Raw genomic sequence first — 17,070 nt, forward strand, 5'->3', positions numbered from 1 at the left:
ATTCATGCCACTGATTGAATTTGCAGAAACTGGTGGCAAAGTTCTTCAATGCTGTTTGTTCATATTGTATATTTATGTTTAATCTTTAAAAGTTGACTTCAAAGCTTATCTTTTAACAGTCCCTTTCAACTGTATAAAAATGCCGTCTTCACATAAGCTTTTATACTATATAACAGAGAGCATACTCATATTCATTGCCTCCTGAAGATATATACAGTCATGACATATAAAAATAGAGTTTTGAACTTTAAAAAGTTTAGATGGGGTATAAATTACAAATGTGGTTGGTTTCCTTTCAATAATGGCATATAATCATTAAAATTAGATTTTTTAATGAAGCAGTTTTTCAAATTGATGATTAGTACTGTTTTTATTTTAATGTCTCACTGAGTATGTAATGGTGTAAATATTTAAATTGAATTCAAATTGTAAAATATGTTATAAATAGTGGCAATAGTAGCTTTTAATACACAATTACCCTGGGAACACTAACGACTGCTTATCTTTTTACCTCGCATTTTTCCTTTTTTTCAGACCTTTGTGGTCATCAGCAAACGATTAAAGGAATACTACATCGCACGCTTCTCTGCTTCTGAGTCTATTTTTTGCTTGTCACCATGGAATATTTGCCGGCGAGTGGCAATTTTCATTTGCACTAATCAATACTTTAACTTCTTTATACTTTTTGCAATTCTGGCAAATTGCTTCTGCCTGGCCAGCTCAGAACTGACAGATAACAATTATCTGGAGTAAGTATGAATACTTCATGTTTTACTGTGCTGTGAATACATTCTAACTTACAGAACAGCATACACTCCTTTTATAAAATATGCTTAACATGCACAGGAGATGGGGCTAATAGCCATGAAATAATCATTGACACAATGTTTTTTTTCTTTTACTTGACATATTTACCTAAAAGGAGTTTTTGTGCATTCAAGTGAGAAATCATGCAATTAGTAAAATGCATAACTTAGGCTAAAACAGCATGTTTGTCTGGTGAAATTGATGATTAGTGCAATCTGGTTTAATGGTTGCATGTCACATTCATGTTTGTTAATTATACTTAATAGAGCATAAAATAAGGTTATATTGATAATCGAAAAAAAGTTATTTTAAAATCATGTTTTGCATCTAATATTGTCACCAATTTATGCGTCAAAAACCACAACTTTATTTTGTGTGTGTGTGTGTGTCTGCGTGTAGTATACAATAAACAATTTAGTAATTACATCTTTATAAAATAAGTATATATTGTACATTTTTTGGATTTGTCTTATGATATTGCATGGATCCATATGTTCTGGTAAGATTCTCGTTTCAGCAGCTTATTTAAACTTTTTGAAAATGTGTACAATGTTTTGGAAATATGTTGTCTGTTAGCAGTTTGAAAGCAGCATCTTTCCCTTTAACAGTTCATTTTCTTGGTATGGTCTGCCAAGACATTATAATCTAAGTAAATGTTGATGAGTATGCAACATCTTAATCTGTTTTGCATACAAAGTATGCTTTACTTGTGTTATTTAGTTGTTATGGAACGATTTACTGTGTAGTTATGAAAACAGAACAAGATCTAGAGTGCATGCCCTCCACAGTATTTGTAAATGTCTGTAGGGACTGGACACTGCACAACGAACAATTTTACACACTCTCTCTCCCTATTTCACTCTCACTCCTACCCTTTCTTTCTTTTGTTACATGCTACTCAGCAATGACCTACAAAAGAGCCTACAGATGTTACACATTTCTAGTAAATGTGACAAATTTTAATATGCAATCCAATTGCATTGTTGCAGAATGACATTCTTTAGCATTTTCACAGCGGAGCTGATAATCCGAGTAATTGCAAGAGGCCTAGTTACGTCTTCTTACTCTTATTTACGGTTTCCTTGGAACTGGCTTCGATCTGATTGTGGTTACTCTTGCGTATGTGTGACTTCTTCCTAAAACCTCATACTGCTAGTTAGTACCATGATATAGATGCTTTATTTTCACTTGAATACCTGGGTTTTTTTTTAGTAAACAGTGTTTAAAACTGACTGCTTAAATGTTAATGATACTGTTTATTTTGAACCCCTTTAAGTGTGTATTTAATTTAGTTACCTGAGTCTGTGTTTTAGAAAGTTTTCAAAGATATATTTTTTGTCATTTTCTCTAATATGTTACTGTTTTTGGATTGTTTTAGTATATTTTAAGTTTCTGTTTATCCAATATTTTATTGTAGTATTTCTCAACAGTAAATAGTCAGCAGGAATTATGGGGCTATAGATGACTTGCAATTATGTATTGATTATTTATAATCAGCTTGCTATGGTGTGAGGAAAAAAAAGTCATGCTTGAGTTTCTGTTGACTGTGTGTCTGTTTCTTTTTGTCATCATCATCTAAATACACACATTGCCTCCAGATAATATTTTGATGCCTTAAGCTCCAAATATTTTACAACAGTGCTTGACCTGCACTTGGGTCCATCTGATAGAAGAAATATACTTTAGAAACAAGTTAGCCTCTATTTGTAATTTTTTGTCAGTGTACATTTGTCTTTTAAATCATGTCTCATGTAGTGCTATGCTTTTGAAAATGTTTCAGTCTTAATTTTTCCTGAAACTGTGTTAAAGTGTCACAATACCAAATAAGCATGTTGTTAAGATGAAAGTAATGTGAAAGACTCAAAGAGTTTTTCCTGATAACAGGGGGTAAAAAGTGGGGTCTTTGATGAGACCAGTGTGAAGCAGCAGACATACTGAAAAAACTCTCCTCAGTATGAGTGAAGCACATAATGAACCATTCGTGATGCTGAAAAAATTAAGTGCGAAATCTGCCAAAATATTTACAAGAACTTTTTCACATAATGCATATTTTTAATGTCCTCTCACAAAGCACTACTCTTAAACATATTACATGTCTTGTATTTAGAATTTGAGTTAAAAGAAAAGTGTTTTGCTGTTCTGCCAGTATTTGAGTAGGAATTTGTGATTATCACATAATGCTTTGTATAGAGTCATCTAAGAGAGAGTCTCATTTGTTTCAGAGAATAATTCAATCTTTCTAATGGAGTTACATGACTTTCACCCAGAGCATTTGTTTTGGCAGGCTTCCAACTGTTTTTGGAGGATCCAGTTCAGCTCCTTCCCAGTCTCTGCGTGTATTCCGGGTTCTGCGAGTCCTTAAAACAGTTTCCATCTCTCCTGGTAGGTTCAATCAGATACAAATTACCTAAAAGTTGCTATAGTCAAGACCTTTAAAAGAATAAGTGTTTAGATCCTAATGTTTAGAATGTTTTCATCATGAACTTTGTATCATCCAAATGTTCTCCCATCACTTTGACTTATTAAATTGTCAGCAGTTTTGCTTGATTTTCAGATCTGTTATATATGGGACCTGGCACCACAGAACTAGTCTAGCTAGGAAGAATGCTAACATAAATACTGTCTTTACATTTTTCTTTAAAATCATATCTTAATCTCATAATTTTCTATAAGAATTTGTTGATTTATTTCGTATCTAAATTTTTCAGTTAATTCTCTTTTGTGAAATGCCATTGAGCTTGCTACCCTGCAAGGAAATACACAATAAGTGCTCTTTATGATTCATCCATGTCCGTTGCTTCCCTTGAATATCATTTCACATACACTTTGTCTAAACACTTTAACTTACCCAAAATATTTAAGATCCATATATTTTTTTAATATAAAACTTAAATAAATTTAAAAGAATTGTCTTGGAAATCAGGCTTACTCTTGTATTTAATTAAGCCCTGAAACAGTTTAGTGAAAGGATCTGATGGCAACACATTCATTTCTTTCTTTTGGCAGGACTCAAGACCCTCGTAAATGCTATGCTTAAAGCATTCCGGATGCTGTTTGAGGTAATCCTGGTAACCACAGCCAGTCTTTTTATCTTCGCAGTGTATGGAATAGAAGCATACAGAGGAACACTTCGTCAGAAGTGCGTGATTGATCCTGCCACCCTACCCATGCCTCCAGGGATAGATGGGGGCATATTTTATGCACAGGCCATCAGGAACTCAGGTATGTCTCTAATATCTGTTCGGTCAATGGGTATTTAACTAGATTGTTATTAAGAAATTCTGAGGTTTTGAGGTAGGTAGAAATTTTGTAAAGTGTGATTTTCTCCACATAGACATCATATTTATTTCCCATTTTTGTCTGTCTACAACAGTTGGCACAATCATGTGCAGTTTTCAAAAATCTCTACCAAGTAACTACTTTTATGATAGAAAAACATTTAAACTAGTCTGATTGTTATGATTGTGTGCCAGCCAGTCTATAGAACATGATTTCTAAATGTTATAGCTTTGTTTTGAGTGAGCATGGTCTGATTTCAGACTGGCCAGAATTACTGATATCTGTCACTTGCTCGATCATATCCCAGGGAGATGCTCTGTGCAACTTTTTTTCAAACACTGCTTTAAGATTGGATTTCACATTGTTAAAAGAAGGCTGGCTGTATGTGATTAATCACACCTTGAAAGTGTGCAAGTGCTGCTCCAACAATGCACTTAGTTGGCCACTCTTTCTTATTTTCATATGCACAAATCTACAAATATATTCATAACTGTTCTTTTCTTTCTCACAACAGGCAACACACTCTTCCAATCTGTTGTGTAACTCACTAGCATCATTCCTACTTATATCTTACTTATGCCACCAGACTCCTTCCCCGCTCGTTTTCCATACAAACTTGATACACATGCATGTTGTACCTTCACTTAGGAAGGTAATTAGATTAGAAGTACCACTTTTGAATTTAAATAAATTTAATGAACACCAAGAAAAGGCAACAAACAGATCTGAAATGTGCACTTAACCACATATTTGAGACAAATGTTCATGCCATGAACGTAAATAGTGCTCTTATTGATTTTGAAAATATGTATAAAAATTGTTAAGTAAAAAAGAGGTTAGGTATTTAAACAATGTGAACTGGCACGACCTTCTCGCTAGTGCAGAAGTTATAGTAGACAATCTGGATGTTAGTTAGACTAGGGGGCCAGGAACCTGATCCAGTATCTCCATCCACAACCTCCATCTTCAAGCAGGCATCACATGCAGGTGTTCCTGATGAAGCATGCCATGCTGCTATTGCCAGTTTATGGCAGCTTGCTCAACCTTCCATTGGCGCCTAATTGCTTCTCACAAATAGTGCTTCAGTGCTTTTCATGGCATTCAGTTGTGTGTGACAGAGGCAAACCGAACTATTTAACTCAGTGAAGATATTCCACAGATCTATACATGAAGTGCTTGACACGAATTCAAGTGCTTCTGGAAACTCTTCAAATAGTTACCATATTCAGTAAAAGTAACATGTTTATAGTGGCACCAATTTGTATATTTGTGTTTCCTTGTTAATTTGTTAAAGTCTACATTCTAAATGGATTGCTTGTCTACAGGCCTGGAAAGAAACAAACGTTTTTGAGACTACGCAGTGTGCATAGTGAAAACAAATTATGTGTACCATCTTGTTCTCATGCATGGTTCAAGTGTTCATCCTGAAAAGCATCTGGAAATAGTAAAATGTTGACTTTGTTGTTCATTTTAAAAAGGTGTATTTGCAATAGCAAAACAAAAACCCAGTTATCATATTTTTCTAAAACCAAATCCTTGGGAGGACATGGGTTAATTGAATTTGAAATCATGTCTATTTAGAAACTTTATAATATTTTTAACATTATTTTCAAAAATCTATGCAATTCTTTTCACATTAAGAGGAGAGTAATGTCCCTTCACTTAACTGGCTAGAGGGTGACTGCTCTCTCTCTCACTTTCATATTTGCCTGTTAATCTGCATAAAGTTTTGTACCTAATGTTCATCAGTACATCTGTTATGATATTTGTTATGTTTCTGTGTGGATTTCTGTGTTTGCGCCACTTTTTGTCTTTTCCTGGGCCATTTTATCTCTACTGTCGTATCTGTTCCATCTTGCAATCAGTTTGAAATCAACATTGCCACTTATAGATTTTAGATCTACACATGGGCATCGACTTCAAACTCTGATTAACTTCCTGCATCTGGTTCAGAAAGATTTCATGTCAAGCTATGACAGCAAGCTTTTTGTGCAGTACAGACTGCAATGACTGACATCAGGTATCTCCAGGAAGCTCAGCTTACAATGACCGTTAGCATGCTGCTCTCACAAGACTTGTGTTGATGGAGCGGTATTTCTATCTGCAAAATTTGGGCCAATGCACCGAAGACTGAGTGATGAGCTTCCAGACAAATGTCATAATAATTTTCAGATATTTTTGGATGCAGAACTTTATTGACTTATAAAAGATTCCATGGAATGCAAGGCTACATTCACTGCATCTGTTCAGTGTGCCTAACTTTCCATTGCCTTCTTTTTATCATTATTGGTCAGCGCAGAGACTGCATCTTATCTCAGGCATAATGCTATGCATTACAAGTGCACAAATTAAATCAAATTAATAATGGTAATAATAATTTAAGAAAAGTCACAAATTGTAAATCTACAGCATCAAACTTTGAGGACATGATATGACCCACACATTTAACAGGACCCTTAAAAACCTGAATCCATTCATCTGTCCTCATTTTCACTTTATGCAGCATCCAGTAGTAGAAATAGTTCACTTTTTTCAAACAAAATGTGCCTTTAAGTATAAAGCAATTTTATTGCATGCAGATTCTAGTTTACAGATTTTATATATTTGCAAGTTGCTGACTAATATGTTTGCTTTTGTTAGACAACTGGTTCAAGAAGGATGACAGCAAAGACTTCTTTGTATGTGGAAATAACACAGGAGCAGGGTATGTAGTTTTATATTTTCAATTCCACTGTTTGTGAGTGGTTAAAGAAAGGGATTCATCTGTCTGCCTAAACAAAATGTACATAAATACTATTCCAGGATCCTGAAAAAAATGTAAGGAGTAGTTTTATTAATTTAGCTTTTTGGAGAAGTTTGTGATTGAGACAGAATGTATAGTCACCTTCGACCATTTACACTTTTTTATCTGCATGCGTTGTACCTCGTACCTTGTGTAAAAAAATTACAGAGGAAATCTTAAGATGTGGATGGGGTTTTTCCCTTCATTGTGTTATACTTCAAATTTATACTGAATTTATTTATGCTTAATTGAAAAACATTTGCATGAGAAGACGTCATTTAATTAAGCTCTTTTGATTTGATTAATCAAATCGTATTCAGATAAATAAAAAGTGAACAGATTTGTTTTTGCAGACGATGTCCCCATGGCTACATATGCTTGCCTGATATAGGTGATAATCCTAATTTTGGATATTGTAACTTTGACAACATTGGCTGGTCTATGCTCCTGTCACTTCAATTGTTTACCCTTGATTACTGGGAAAACATATTTCACAAGGTAAATAGTCTAGTTTCCATTGTCTAGTGGCTCAGTTAACCTCCTTGGTGCAAACTTTGAGTGTTACTCGGATTTCAATTTTTCATAAAACTGGATAAGTACAAGTGGTATTCTGAACACTCTATCTGAAGTGAAGTCAGGTTACCCCAAATGATGATTGTTGGGAACCATTTTCACATAAAATTTTAAGCCTAATTGACATTGAGGGTTCACACCAAAGAGGTTAAAGGCCATGGCATTATGTTCATAAACAAATAGTGGAATATTGCATAAATGGAGCAGCTACATTCTACTTTTAAGAGCATTTAAAGCAAGATAAATATTAGAGTATATTATCTACAGTAGGTTTGTTGCTCATTAGGTTATTTTGTAAAACTTTAGTATATATTCCTTCTTTCCAATCCTTTGTCCCTTAACTGGTACCAGTTGATGAATGTTTAAGCTGGTCCCTTTGGGAAATAGCTGGATAGACTTAGTGGCTTAAACATGTCTTGAGCAGTGATGACAAGCTTATGCAAGGAATAACCAGTCCACTTTTTTATGTTTTCAAACCAGTTTTTCCTCCATCCACTTTGGCATTGACTTTCCTCCACATTGTCCTGAATGACAGTCTTAGAATGTCATGCTAGGTGCCAGTGAAGAACCAGACCTGCTTATGCCATTTCATAGTTGTGAGAAGGGTTCCTTGTGGCATTTAGCAGTTTTTATAGTGATATATGCAAAACTAAGTCATTTGAGCAGCTTTATTCTGTAGGTTAGCAAGCTGTAACAGTGTCATCTTTGTTGCTGTTTTTGTGAGCGAATACATTACTCTATATATATGTGTGTGTGTGCAAAAGCACATATACATATATGTTCCAATGTGTTCACTCATATGGATATGCTCATGCGTATATATATTCTATCTATTCCTCTTCGTGCATCAGGTTGCACATAAGGTCTCAACCAGAGTCTGCCACCGATGTCGATCGGCTGAAACCCGCTCCAGGTGACCCCATGTCCAGCCCTTTTCTTTCATCTCCCTTTCCACTGTTCTTCTTCAAGTTTCCTTTGGGTGGCCTCATTTTCTTCAGCCGTGTGGAGTCCATTGTAGATGGACAAGGTTTCAGTTCTTCGGTGGAGTTCTTCCTTGGTGATGGTATTTTGCCAAAAGATGTTAAGTATGCGCCTGAGGCATCTGTTTTGGAAGACGTCATACCTGTTACTGATGGTTTTGGTCATCTTCCATGATTCTGATCCATAAAGAAGGGTGCTGATCACATTTGACTTGAAGATTCTCAGCTTGATCTTCTGACTGATCTTTTTTGCCTTCCATATGCTCCTGATTGAGGCGAAGGCCTGGCTGGCTTTCACCTAGTCAGTACTCGAATCTCCACCTCCGCATCCCTGGTGTTTGACATTTTGAACCCAAGATAGGTGAAACTGTCAACTTCCTCAATCTCTTCTCCATTTAGTTTGATGCTGTCTTGGACTCTGGCATTCACTCTCTTACTTTTCGTTTTCTTTGCGCTGACCTTCAAGCCAAGATTTCCAGCTGTTTCTGTGAAGGCATTTGTTTTTTCCTGCATGTCTTGGTGGCGGTGTGACAACAGGACAATGTCATCAGAAAAGTCCAAGTCTTCCAGCATTGTTGTTGCTGTCATAGTCATGGTTCATCTGATTCCTCTCCTCTCACTATTGGTGGAAGTCTTCATGCTCCAGTCCATGGCCAGGTTGAAGAGGAATAGCGACAAAATGCAGCCCTGCTCCATCCCAGTACTGACGTTAAAGGGTCTATGAGCTCTGTGTCACAGATAACCTGGGATTCGAAATCGCTGTACAGCATTGCAACGACCTGAACAAGTTTTGCAGGGAGTCCGTAATGCCTCAGGATCTTCCACAAGGACTTGCAGTGAATGCTGTCAAATGCCTTCTCCAGGTCGATGAAATTGATGTACAGCATTGTGTTCCACTCATTGCTCTGCTTCAGAATCTGTCGCAGAATGAAGATGTGTTCAGAGCTTGATCGCCCAGAGCAAAATCCTGCTTGCTGTGGTCGGAGGTCTTTCTCAAGGGTTTCCGTCAGTCTTGACAGAACAGTCTTGCCCAAGACCTTGCTGGTGAGGGAAAGAAGTGTTATGCCCCTCCAATTATTGCAGTCTCCGAGATCTCCTTTCTTGGGTAACTTGAAGATGAGCCCTGTCTTCTACGTGTCAAGGAGCTGCCCTGATTCCCAAACTTGCCTAAAGATTTCAGTCAGCATGGGAGCTGTCGCATTCACATCTGCTTTCAACATCTCTGCTGTTATTCCATCTGCCCCTGGTGCTTTGCCACTCTTCATTGTCTTGATTGCTGCTGTCACTTCTTCCTGGCTTGGCGGGTCTGTGCAAATGTCAAGGTCTATAATTGCTGCTTTTTCAGCTTCATCTGCCAGTTTCTCTATTTGTCTGTGTTGTTCCTTCAGGCGTTCAGATCTAGTTCTGTTGATTTTTTATTTGGCTGAGTTTCTCTCATCTATCTTCTTCCATGTCTCTTCCCTGATCCACTGTTCTTTATTTTTCTGTTGGAAGCCTTTATTCTATCCTGTTTCCTGTAAGACTTGTTTGAAATCGTCTAAGGTCATCTCTTGTTGGTCTCCTAGTGCCTGGAACCTGTTCTTTACTTCCATAGCAAAGGCCCGTTTGGTGGTTGGATTTTTCAGTTTGTCAGAGTCCACTCTCTGCGTGCCTGTTTTCCTCGCGATCTACATAGCTTCAGAGAAACAGCGGCCATCACAAGAGTGCGGTCACTGGCTCCTCTGTAAGCTCTGACATCTTGAAGTGAGCTCCTCCATCTTTGGTTGATGATGACATGGTCTATCTGGTTCTTTGTGATACCCTCTGGTGATGTCTACGTTGCCTTGTGGGTGTCTGTGTTGGAAGAGTGTGCCTCCAATCAGTAGGTTGTTTTCTTCACAACAGTCTGCCAGTCTCTCTCCGTTGTCATTGATGGTTCCAATTCCATGCTTGGCCATGACATGCTCCCTGCAGATGTTGTCACTTCCCACCTTGGCATTGAGATCACTGATGATGAGCATCATATCGTGGGCTCGAACGCTCTCCAAGGCTGCCTAGAGCTGATCGTAGAAAGCATCCTTGTCTTCTGCCTCGGAGTCTTCTGTTGTTGCATAGCAAGCTAGCACTTTGAATGGAATCTTGCTCTCAAAAGCCTGGGTCCATAAGGCTTCCATTCCAGCAGTGCCTTTTCAATTTTCTTGTAGAGGAGTAGTGCTACTCCTTCAGAGTGCTGACCGTGTGATCTTCCTGAGAACAAGATGATATGTCCTGACACTAATCTCCTCTTTCTCGTGCCTGTCCATCTGACCTCACTGACTCACAGGATGTCCAGTTGTAGTTGTCAAACTCTTTGACTACTTGGAGCATCCTGCTAGTCTGGTACAAGGTCTGGACGTTCCAGCACCTCACCCTCAACTTTTGCTTCGGCTTCAGTAAATCCGCTGTCGGTGTGCCACTCCCTTTCGGATTTGGCTGTTGTCCGTCATAAGTCCAGTCTCCTAGTGTGCTTCATCATTACCTTCGCCATCCGTGCCGAATTCTCTGGTATTAGTTTCGGTAACAGGTTTGGTTTTTTTGGTGGGGTTGTTATCCCTACCACAACCTATTTTACCTCTAGGTGAAGTGTCCACCTTAGTCGCCTCTTACGACATGCCTGGCGGGATGGCAGGGACCCTATTCTTACAATGCTCGCTAGGCAAGCATACCCCGGGGTCCCACAGGGGGCTCATATATATTAACAGCATTTAATCATTGGAAAAATTTGTTGTACAGGTGTGCTAGTAAAATGAACATGTTTCTTACTTTCCAGGTTGTCCATGCCAATGGAATTTGGACAGTAGTATATTTTATAATTATTGTATGCTTTGGTTCCTTCTACTTGATGAATGTAACTTTGGCCGTGGTGGCTACTTCCTATGAGGATGAAGCAATACAAACATATGAGGTGAGAATGATTATAGTAAAAATGGTCAGCAGACTTGAACTTTACGTTGGCCTTTTTATATTGTCTGTCATTAAAATATGCAGACAGTTCAACCTTTAATCAGTTTCCAATAATCCTCCTATACAATCTGGAAGGGGTTCAAAGTTTTGTCTCTAGTTAAGATATTAAATGGGAAAAGATATTTTAATGAAATAAAAAAATAGATTCAATAATTTTCAAAGTTGCATAATTTTGTTTTACAAAATTACCACAGACTTGAATAAACGTTATCGTCCTTAAAAGGTTGGTATTTTGTTTTTGAAACAAAATTTCCTCACTGCAGACTTCACAGAATGAAATCTTTCCTGTCCTTTTGAATTGTTTTTATGCCCTAGCTTAAACTGTATTGTAAACAGTGACAGGAAATACAAATATATATGGGATATACAAATGACCTTCTGGCAAAATCGAATGGATGGTTTGATTTAAAACTTGACAAAATTAAAATGGAGGAAAGTGTCACCATATTGCAAATATCATAATGCTACAAACTTAGAGAAACAGCCATGAACAGTCAACAGATCATCAAAATTTGAGAACGGGGGAAAAGTTTGCAAGTGATTCACTAGTTTCCTGCAGCAGAATTTAGAACCAATAACTGGGCAAGAGCTGGGAGATTTGAAAGCTATCCAACAGAATGAAATAAACAATGATCCCACATATAGACAAAAAAAAGAAACAAAGCTGTAAAGAATTCTCATAAATTTTCTTTTTGCCTTAGCTATAATTTTTATGAATTCTATAATGCTAAGGATTTTCTAATGTGATTATGGTTAGCCTGTAAGGGTAAACAGGCCTGCATTACTTTTCTACCAAAAATATAATGTACTGCATTAGGTTTTGACTTGCATCTTATGGCAACAATGATGACAAGATGATATTTAGCCTCTTTGGGCCTTCCTTGCCGAGAAAGCAAAAGTGGCTATATATAGTTTATTTGAAAGCCAGGTACCATTACAAATTGTACCTTTTGCCAAAATCTTATTCTCTGGAAAAAAAATTTTCTTGAAAGCAGATGGCTGACTAAACACTGTGCATCATGTGACCAGTGCAAGCAAATTATCTTTGTAGCTTTTCCTCATAAAAGTATCATCCATATTCCCTGTGACTGAAAAGCCTTTCTGGCATGTCCTATAAAGATTGGGCCTTTTGAATACTACTCAATAAACTCTCAATAAACAAGCTTTCCCAATGTATAGTCTTATATAACCAGTTACATTTAATCCTAGAACAAACACTCTGATATTATTGTAATGAACATTTCTGGAAACCATGTTGATGAAGGGACTGAACCACAGTATTATATGTTCCAGGAGAAAGAGAAAGAGCTTTCTGCAAAAAGACGCCAAAAGCAGAAAGAAATTTATGACGGTGTCATGAAAACACTGTCAAAACCTCTTTTTTCTAGAGGGAAGGTCTCCAAAGAATTAAAATATGACCAGAAGGACTCCTCAAATAAAGTCAAGATAGTAAAACTAATTCAACATAAAAAGGCATTGGAAAAGCAGCTGTCAGAGTTTGAAAGAAGGAGGGAAGAACATATAAAGAATGATATTTCTGGTCATGCTTTAAGTAGCAGCCAGAATGCCAAGAAGGATAGGTCCCAAAACTGTCTTCATGTAAAAAAGAACTCCAGTCTGAAGAAAGTCTTTGTAAAACCTCAGAAAAAACAGCTGTTTCTAAATTGTCAGAGATCATCATATCCAACCAGACAATTAAATTTCAGAACACATGGCTTACATTCATCTAGAGAAAAGAGCCAAATGAAGCTTCATATTCCCTTGTCTAATGATTTGGATAAGCAAGATACAATTTCAGATAACTTTGACTTGAAAGATAAAGTAATTTCACTCCCTAGACCAGGCATTTATCTTCAGCTGATGGAAGTTGATAATGGCTATCTTGACAGAAGTGTCAATAGTGAAAAAAGTTTGTGGGAAACCAGGAATTCTGTTCTGGGAAATCCCGATATCACATTGCCTGAAACCAAAAAATATTCAAGAACTGGAAAATATTTTTCAAATAAAGACAAAAGATTAAAGAACAAAATAAAGGTACTACCTCCAATACCTGGTAACATCAATGAATCACATCTAAGAAGGAATGCTGAACATTTCAGCTCAGAGACTGGTATAGACTTTATCAAGACAAAAGTAGAGACCAAAATTGAAAAGAAAGACAAAATAATCTTTGACCTGCATCCCCTAAAGTCTGAAGTGTGCCCAGAGAGAAGATCACCAGATATTGGTTCCTTTGTAAATGCATTCATTGAAGACAGCTGGGAAAGTGAAATGGCAGTAGATTTCAGTGATTATGATTTTAGTCCTAATAAAAAACTTATACAAAATGAGAAGAATCTTAATCACAATATGGGAGATTTTGTTAGTGGTAAGAAAGAATGTCTACAAGTTTGTGGAATCACTACTAAATGCAAAGAGATGAAAAATCAGAACAGTAACAATGGGAAGGAAGATGAGTTTGATACGGAAGAGAACTCTGCACATGACAATCTCGATAGTTTAAGTCACAATCCTTTGGAGGATAAGAATTCTGTTGAAATGGCAGAGGGGAAACTGCAGAATGTTGATTCTTTCCATGAAAATAAAAGCAGAGCTCAAGAAAGCCAACAGCAAAGTAAAACAAGTCAATCACAAAACACAGCTGATAATAACCCTTCTTTTAATTTTGTAAGTAAAAGTTTGTCTTTATTTTTTAATTTATTCTGTATATGGAACTCATTACTTTGGTACTTATGAATATTTGTAAATGATGTGAAGTTCGGGGTAAATTTGCATGTTTTGACCAGAGTTTCCCATTGTGTAGGAGTGGGCACAAATCACACAAGAGCTCTTAATCATATAACAAAAATGTGCCTATGGTGTTACAAAATGTAAAAAATTTGTTGCTGGGAGTCTGAAAATGTAAAAAATGATTAGTTCTGACATCTTAGAGTACAAAACCTTTTGTAAGAAGCCAGATATGAATGGTAACTGCTCATCTTTACTTATCAAACACCAGTGACATAGTTTTATATATGCATTACAATATGGCTAAAGGTCCCTATATATATATACTAGTGTACATTGCTATGTACATTTTTTTTAACCTATCAACAAGACTTCCACCATTCCCAGCATATAGAAATAATCCATCTCAAGATACTGGCCTTGATGTGAAGGCTTGCTGTTGCCCATACATTCTTGAGCATGAAAGTCCAGAAAATCCATACTAATCAACCACATATGTTCCTGAATGTAGAATACTCTGCAGTTATGGATCATAGCATCACACAAGCACAGAATTACAAAAGATAGATTGACATAATTGTAAATAATCACAGATGATCAATTCAAAAGTAACTACAACCTGAAGGTCTGGATACATTACCTATGAGCACAGCTCAACAGACTAAAGAATTTAGTCATTTGGTATGAAAACTATCACATATTCCTCCAGATATGAAGCATTAGTTTGAATTTTAATTGGTTTTGCTTTTTTTTTTTCCACCAGGATGGTTTCAAATCAAAGAACTATGACAGTGGAGGTATCCAAGTTTTACATCTGCAGACATAGCAATTGAAAACTTTATCTGTTAGAGTATTATCTTATGCATTATTCTTAAGATCTTGAAAAGTACATTTTGTTTGTTTTCTATGACTGGGTAAAGCATTGTTTTTCTTTAATCTAGCTGAATGCCTCACTTCTGTTCCTGAGATACAAATATACACCATGCACAAAATGAGGTCAACAACACAGACACCAGGATTGCACATGGATATGTATTTGTTGTTATGGTTTCAGTCCGTTGGAGATCTGAGGCCATATGCTAATTAGTCATATCAGTGTACAAACAGGACATCAAAAGCTCTTTCCTTGCATGGTGATGCTTATATAGGCTTGTATCTTGAGAATAAAGCTCCTGAAGCATTATGCATTCTATTTTCCTGATCATCAATAAACGCTTCACAGAAAATGAACACTTATATGGGCTTTTTGCACCTCTCTTTTTCTATTTAAAATGGTTTTTTCATATGCTACCTCATTGTTTTATCTTGATGCTCTTTTACTGAAAACTAAGACCTTTTGTGCACATTTAAGGGAAAATCAAACCTTAAGCATGGAAAATGTAAATGCTTGACTAGTTGGTATAAGGGTATTCAAAATAGAATATAAAAGTTTATCAAATTTAGAAATGTTTATTTAGAATTTTAAAAAACACAGTTGCAGGATCACAAGAAATTGTGAAAGAATCCTCCTCAGAGAACATGTCAGAAAGCGAGGACTTTTCTGAACAGCTCAAACATGAAAGCTGTTCATCCTACTATATTCATCGCATCATGGTATCTCACTGGCAGAGACTGCAGAATGGAATCCACTCTGTAGTGACATACTTTTTTTTTGAAGCCTTTATCACTATATGCACTGCTATTTATGCAATATTTTTGTCTACCGAACACCATGGGATGAGTAAAGTGCACGAGCAAGTAGTGGATGTCTCCGGTTATGTAAGTATGCACTTGCTTGTTGATAATCTGCATGTAGAAGGGCAAAGTGATAATACTATGATGTGTGCAGTCAACCTTTTAAATTATTTCATGCATTTGTCATTGTCAGGGAGGTTTGACAACCATCCCAGCAAGATGGGCTCAGTATTCTCATTGCCTTGCAATATAGATTTTCATATACTGACAGTGATAGTGAAAATCGGAGTGTATAAGCTCTCTTGGCCCAAGATTGGGTAAAACCTAGTTTTATTCTGGCATTCATAAGCACCAATATAATTCCCATCTTGGTCCAAGATTTAGTCAGTATATATACCCAGCAAACACGCAAGATTTGGCCAAGCTTGGGCCAATATTTATGTAACATTGGGCCAATCGTGCTCCAAGTATCTATTGCCAAGATTTCAATTTAAGGTATCCCCAAGATGGTTTTGGTCTAGTGATGTTTTTGATGACCCTAGGTACCTATTAATCTCCTTCTCCCCAAGAATTAATTTCTGTAGTGTTAAAGTTCTTGATTTTTAAATCTATATTAGATAGGCTTAATGAAATCAGCTGCTGTAAGAGACAATTGCTTTTATGGATTCTCTTAAAAACTTGCTTCAATTGACAGATTATCACTGTCACCGTCATTAGAAAGACCAACACTAAGAATACACTTGAAAGGTTAGAGGTCCTCAGCAACTTGACTGTACTAATCTAAACTAACCTGAAACTGGTTTGGTGGGAGAGTGCTTTCACATGGAGCGGATTTCCAAGTATAAGGGTAGAGGAAGTGGGGAAGAAACTAAAGAACTCCCCCCCAAAAAAAACTCAATGACAAAAAAAACCTTCAGCCTTTAATTATTTCCCTCCCCATCGAACATTCCGTTCCCTTCCATCCCCCACCTCGTTCTATTGTCAAAATAACCCCCTTTGTCTCCCCATGGATGCCATGTCCCAGACACCCTAGCTTTGACCAATGGTACTGATTAATTCATTGGATAGTTCAGTTCAATGCCCATGGTCAGGTTGCAGATTTTTTTTTTGTTTTGGTTGTGTAATCGCCATGCTCAGAACAGAAACACTGCATGCACCAGTAAAAAGTAACTCCAACGAGCTTTGCTAAAGATGTGTTAGAGAGGGTAAGAACCCTATTTAGTGTGGTCCATAATGAAACCTAGGGGTTCTAATTAGTAAAGGGGT

The 17,070-nt window shown here is 36.8% G+C and overlaps 1 protein-coding gene across 4 annotated transcripts in view; it reads left to right on the forward strand.

The window, feature by feature from the left end:
• LOC112554184 (sodium channel protein 1 brain-like) overlaps window positions 1-17,070 on the forward strand; it is a 57,646-nt gene that overhangs the window by 1,626 nt on the left and 38,950 nt on the right. For 3 of the 4 annotated variants that reach the window (XM_025221823.1, XM_025221822.1, XM_025221825.1), the window contains exons 3-12: window positions 535-749; window positions 1,797-1,926; window positions 3,092-3,189; window positions 3,814-4,029; window positions 6,727-6,790; window positions 7,222-7,366; window positions 11,210-11,344; window positions 12,697-14,070; window positions 14,894-14,927; window positions 15,605-15,888. In XM_025221823.1, the coding sequence (XP_025077608.1) occupies window positions 3,837-4,029; window positions 6,727-6,790; window positions 7,222-7,366; window positions 11,210-11,344; window positions 12,697-14,070; window positions 14,894-14,927; window positions 15,605-15,888 (2,229 nt within the window). In that variant the 5' untranslated portion in view covers window positions 535-749; window positions 1,797-1,926; window positions 3,092-3,189; window positions 3,814-3,836. The remainder of the gene's footprint in view (window positions 1-534; window positions 750-1,796; window positions 1,927-3,091; window positions 3,190-3,813; window positions 4,030-6,726; window positions 6,791-7,221; window positions 7,367-11,209; window positions 11,345-12,696; window positions 14,071-14,893; window positions 14,928-15,604; window positions 15,889-17,070) is intronic. The other variant, XM_025221824.1, reaches the window with a different exon arrangement.

This window comes from Pomacea canaliculata, linkage group LG13 (genome assembly GCF_003073045.1).
Source record: "Pomacea canaliculata isolate SZHN2017 linkage group LG13, ASM307304v1, whole genome shotgun sequence".
NCBI classification, from domain to species: Eukaryota; Metazoa; Mollusca; class Gastropoda; order Architaenioglossa; family Ampullariidae; genus Pomacea; species Pomacea canaliculata.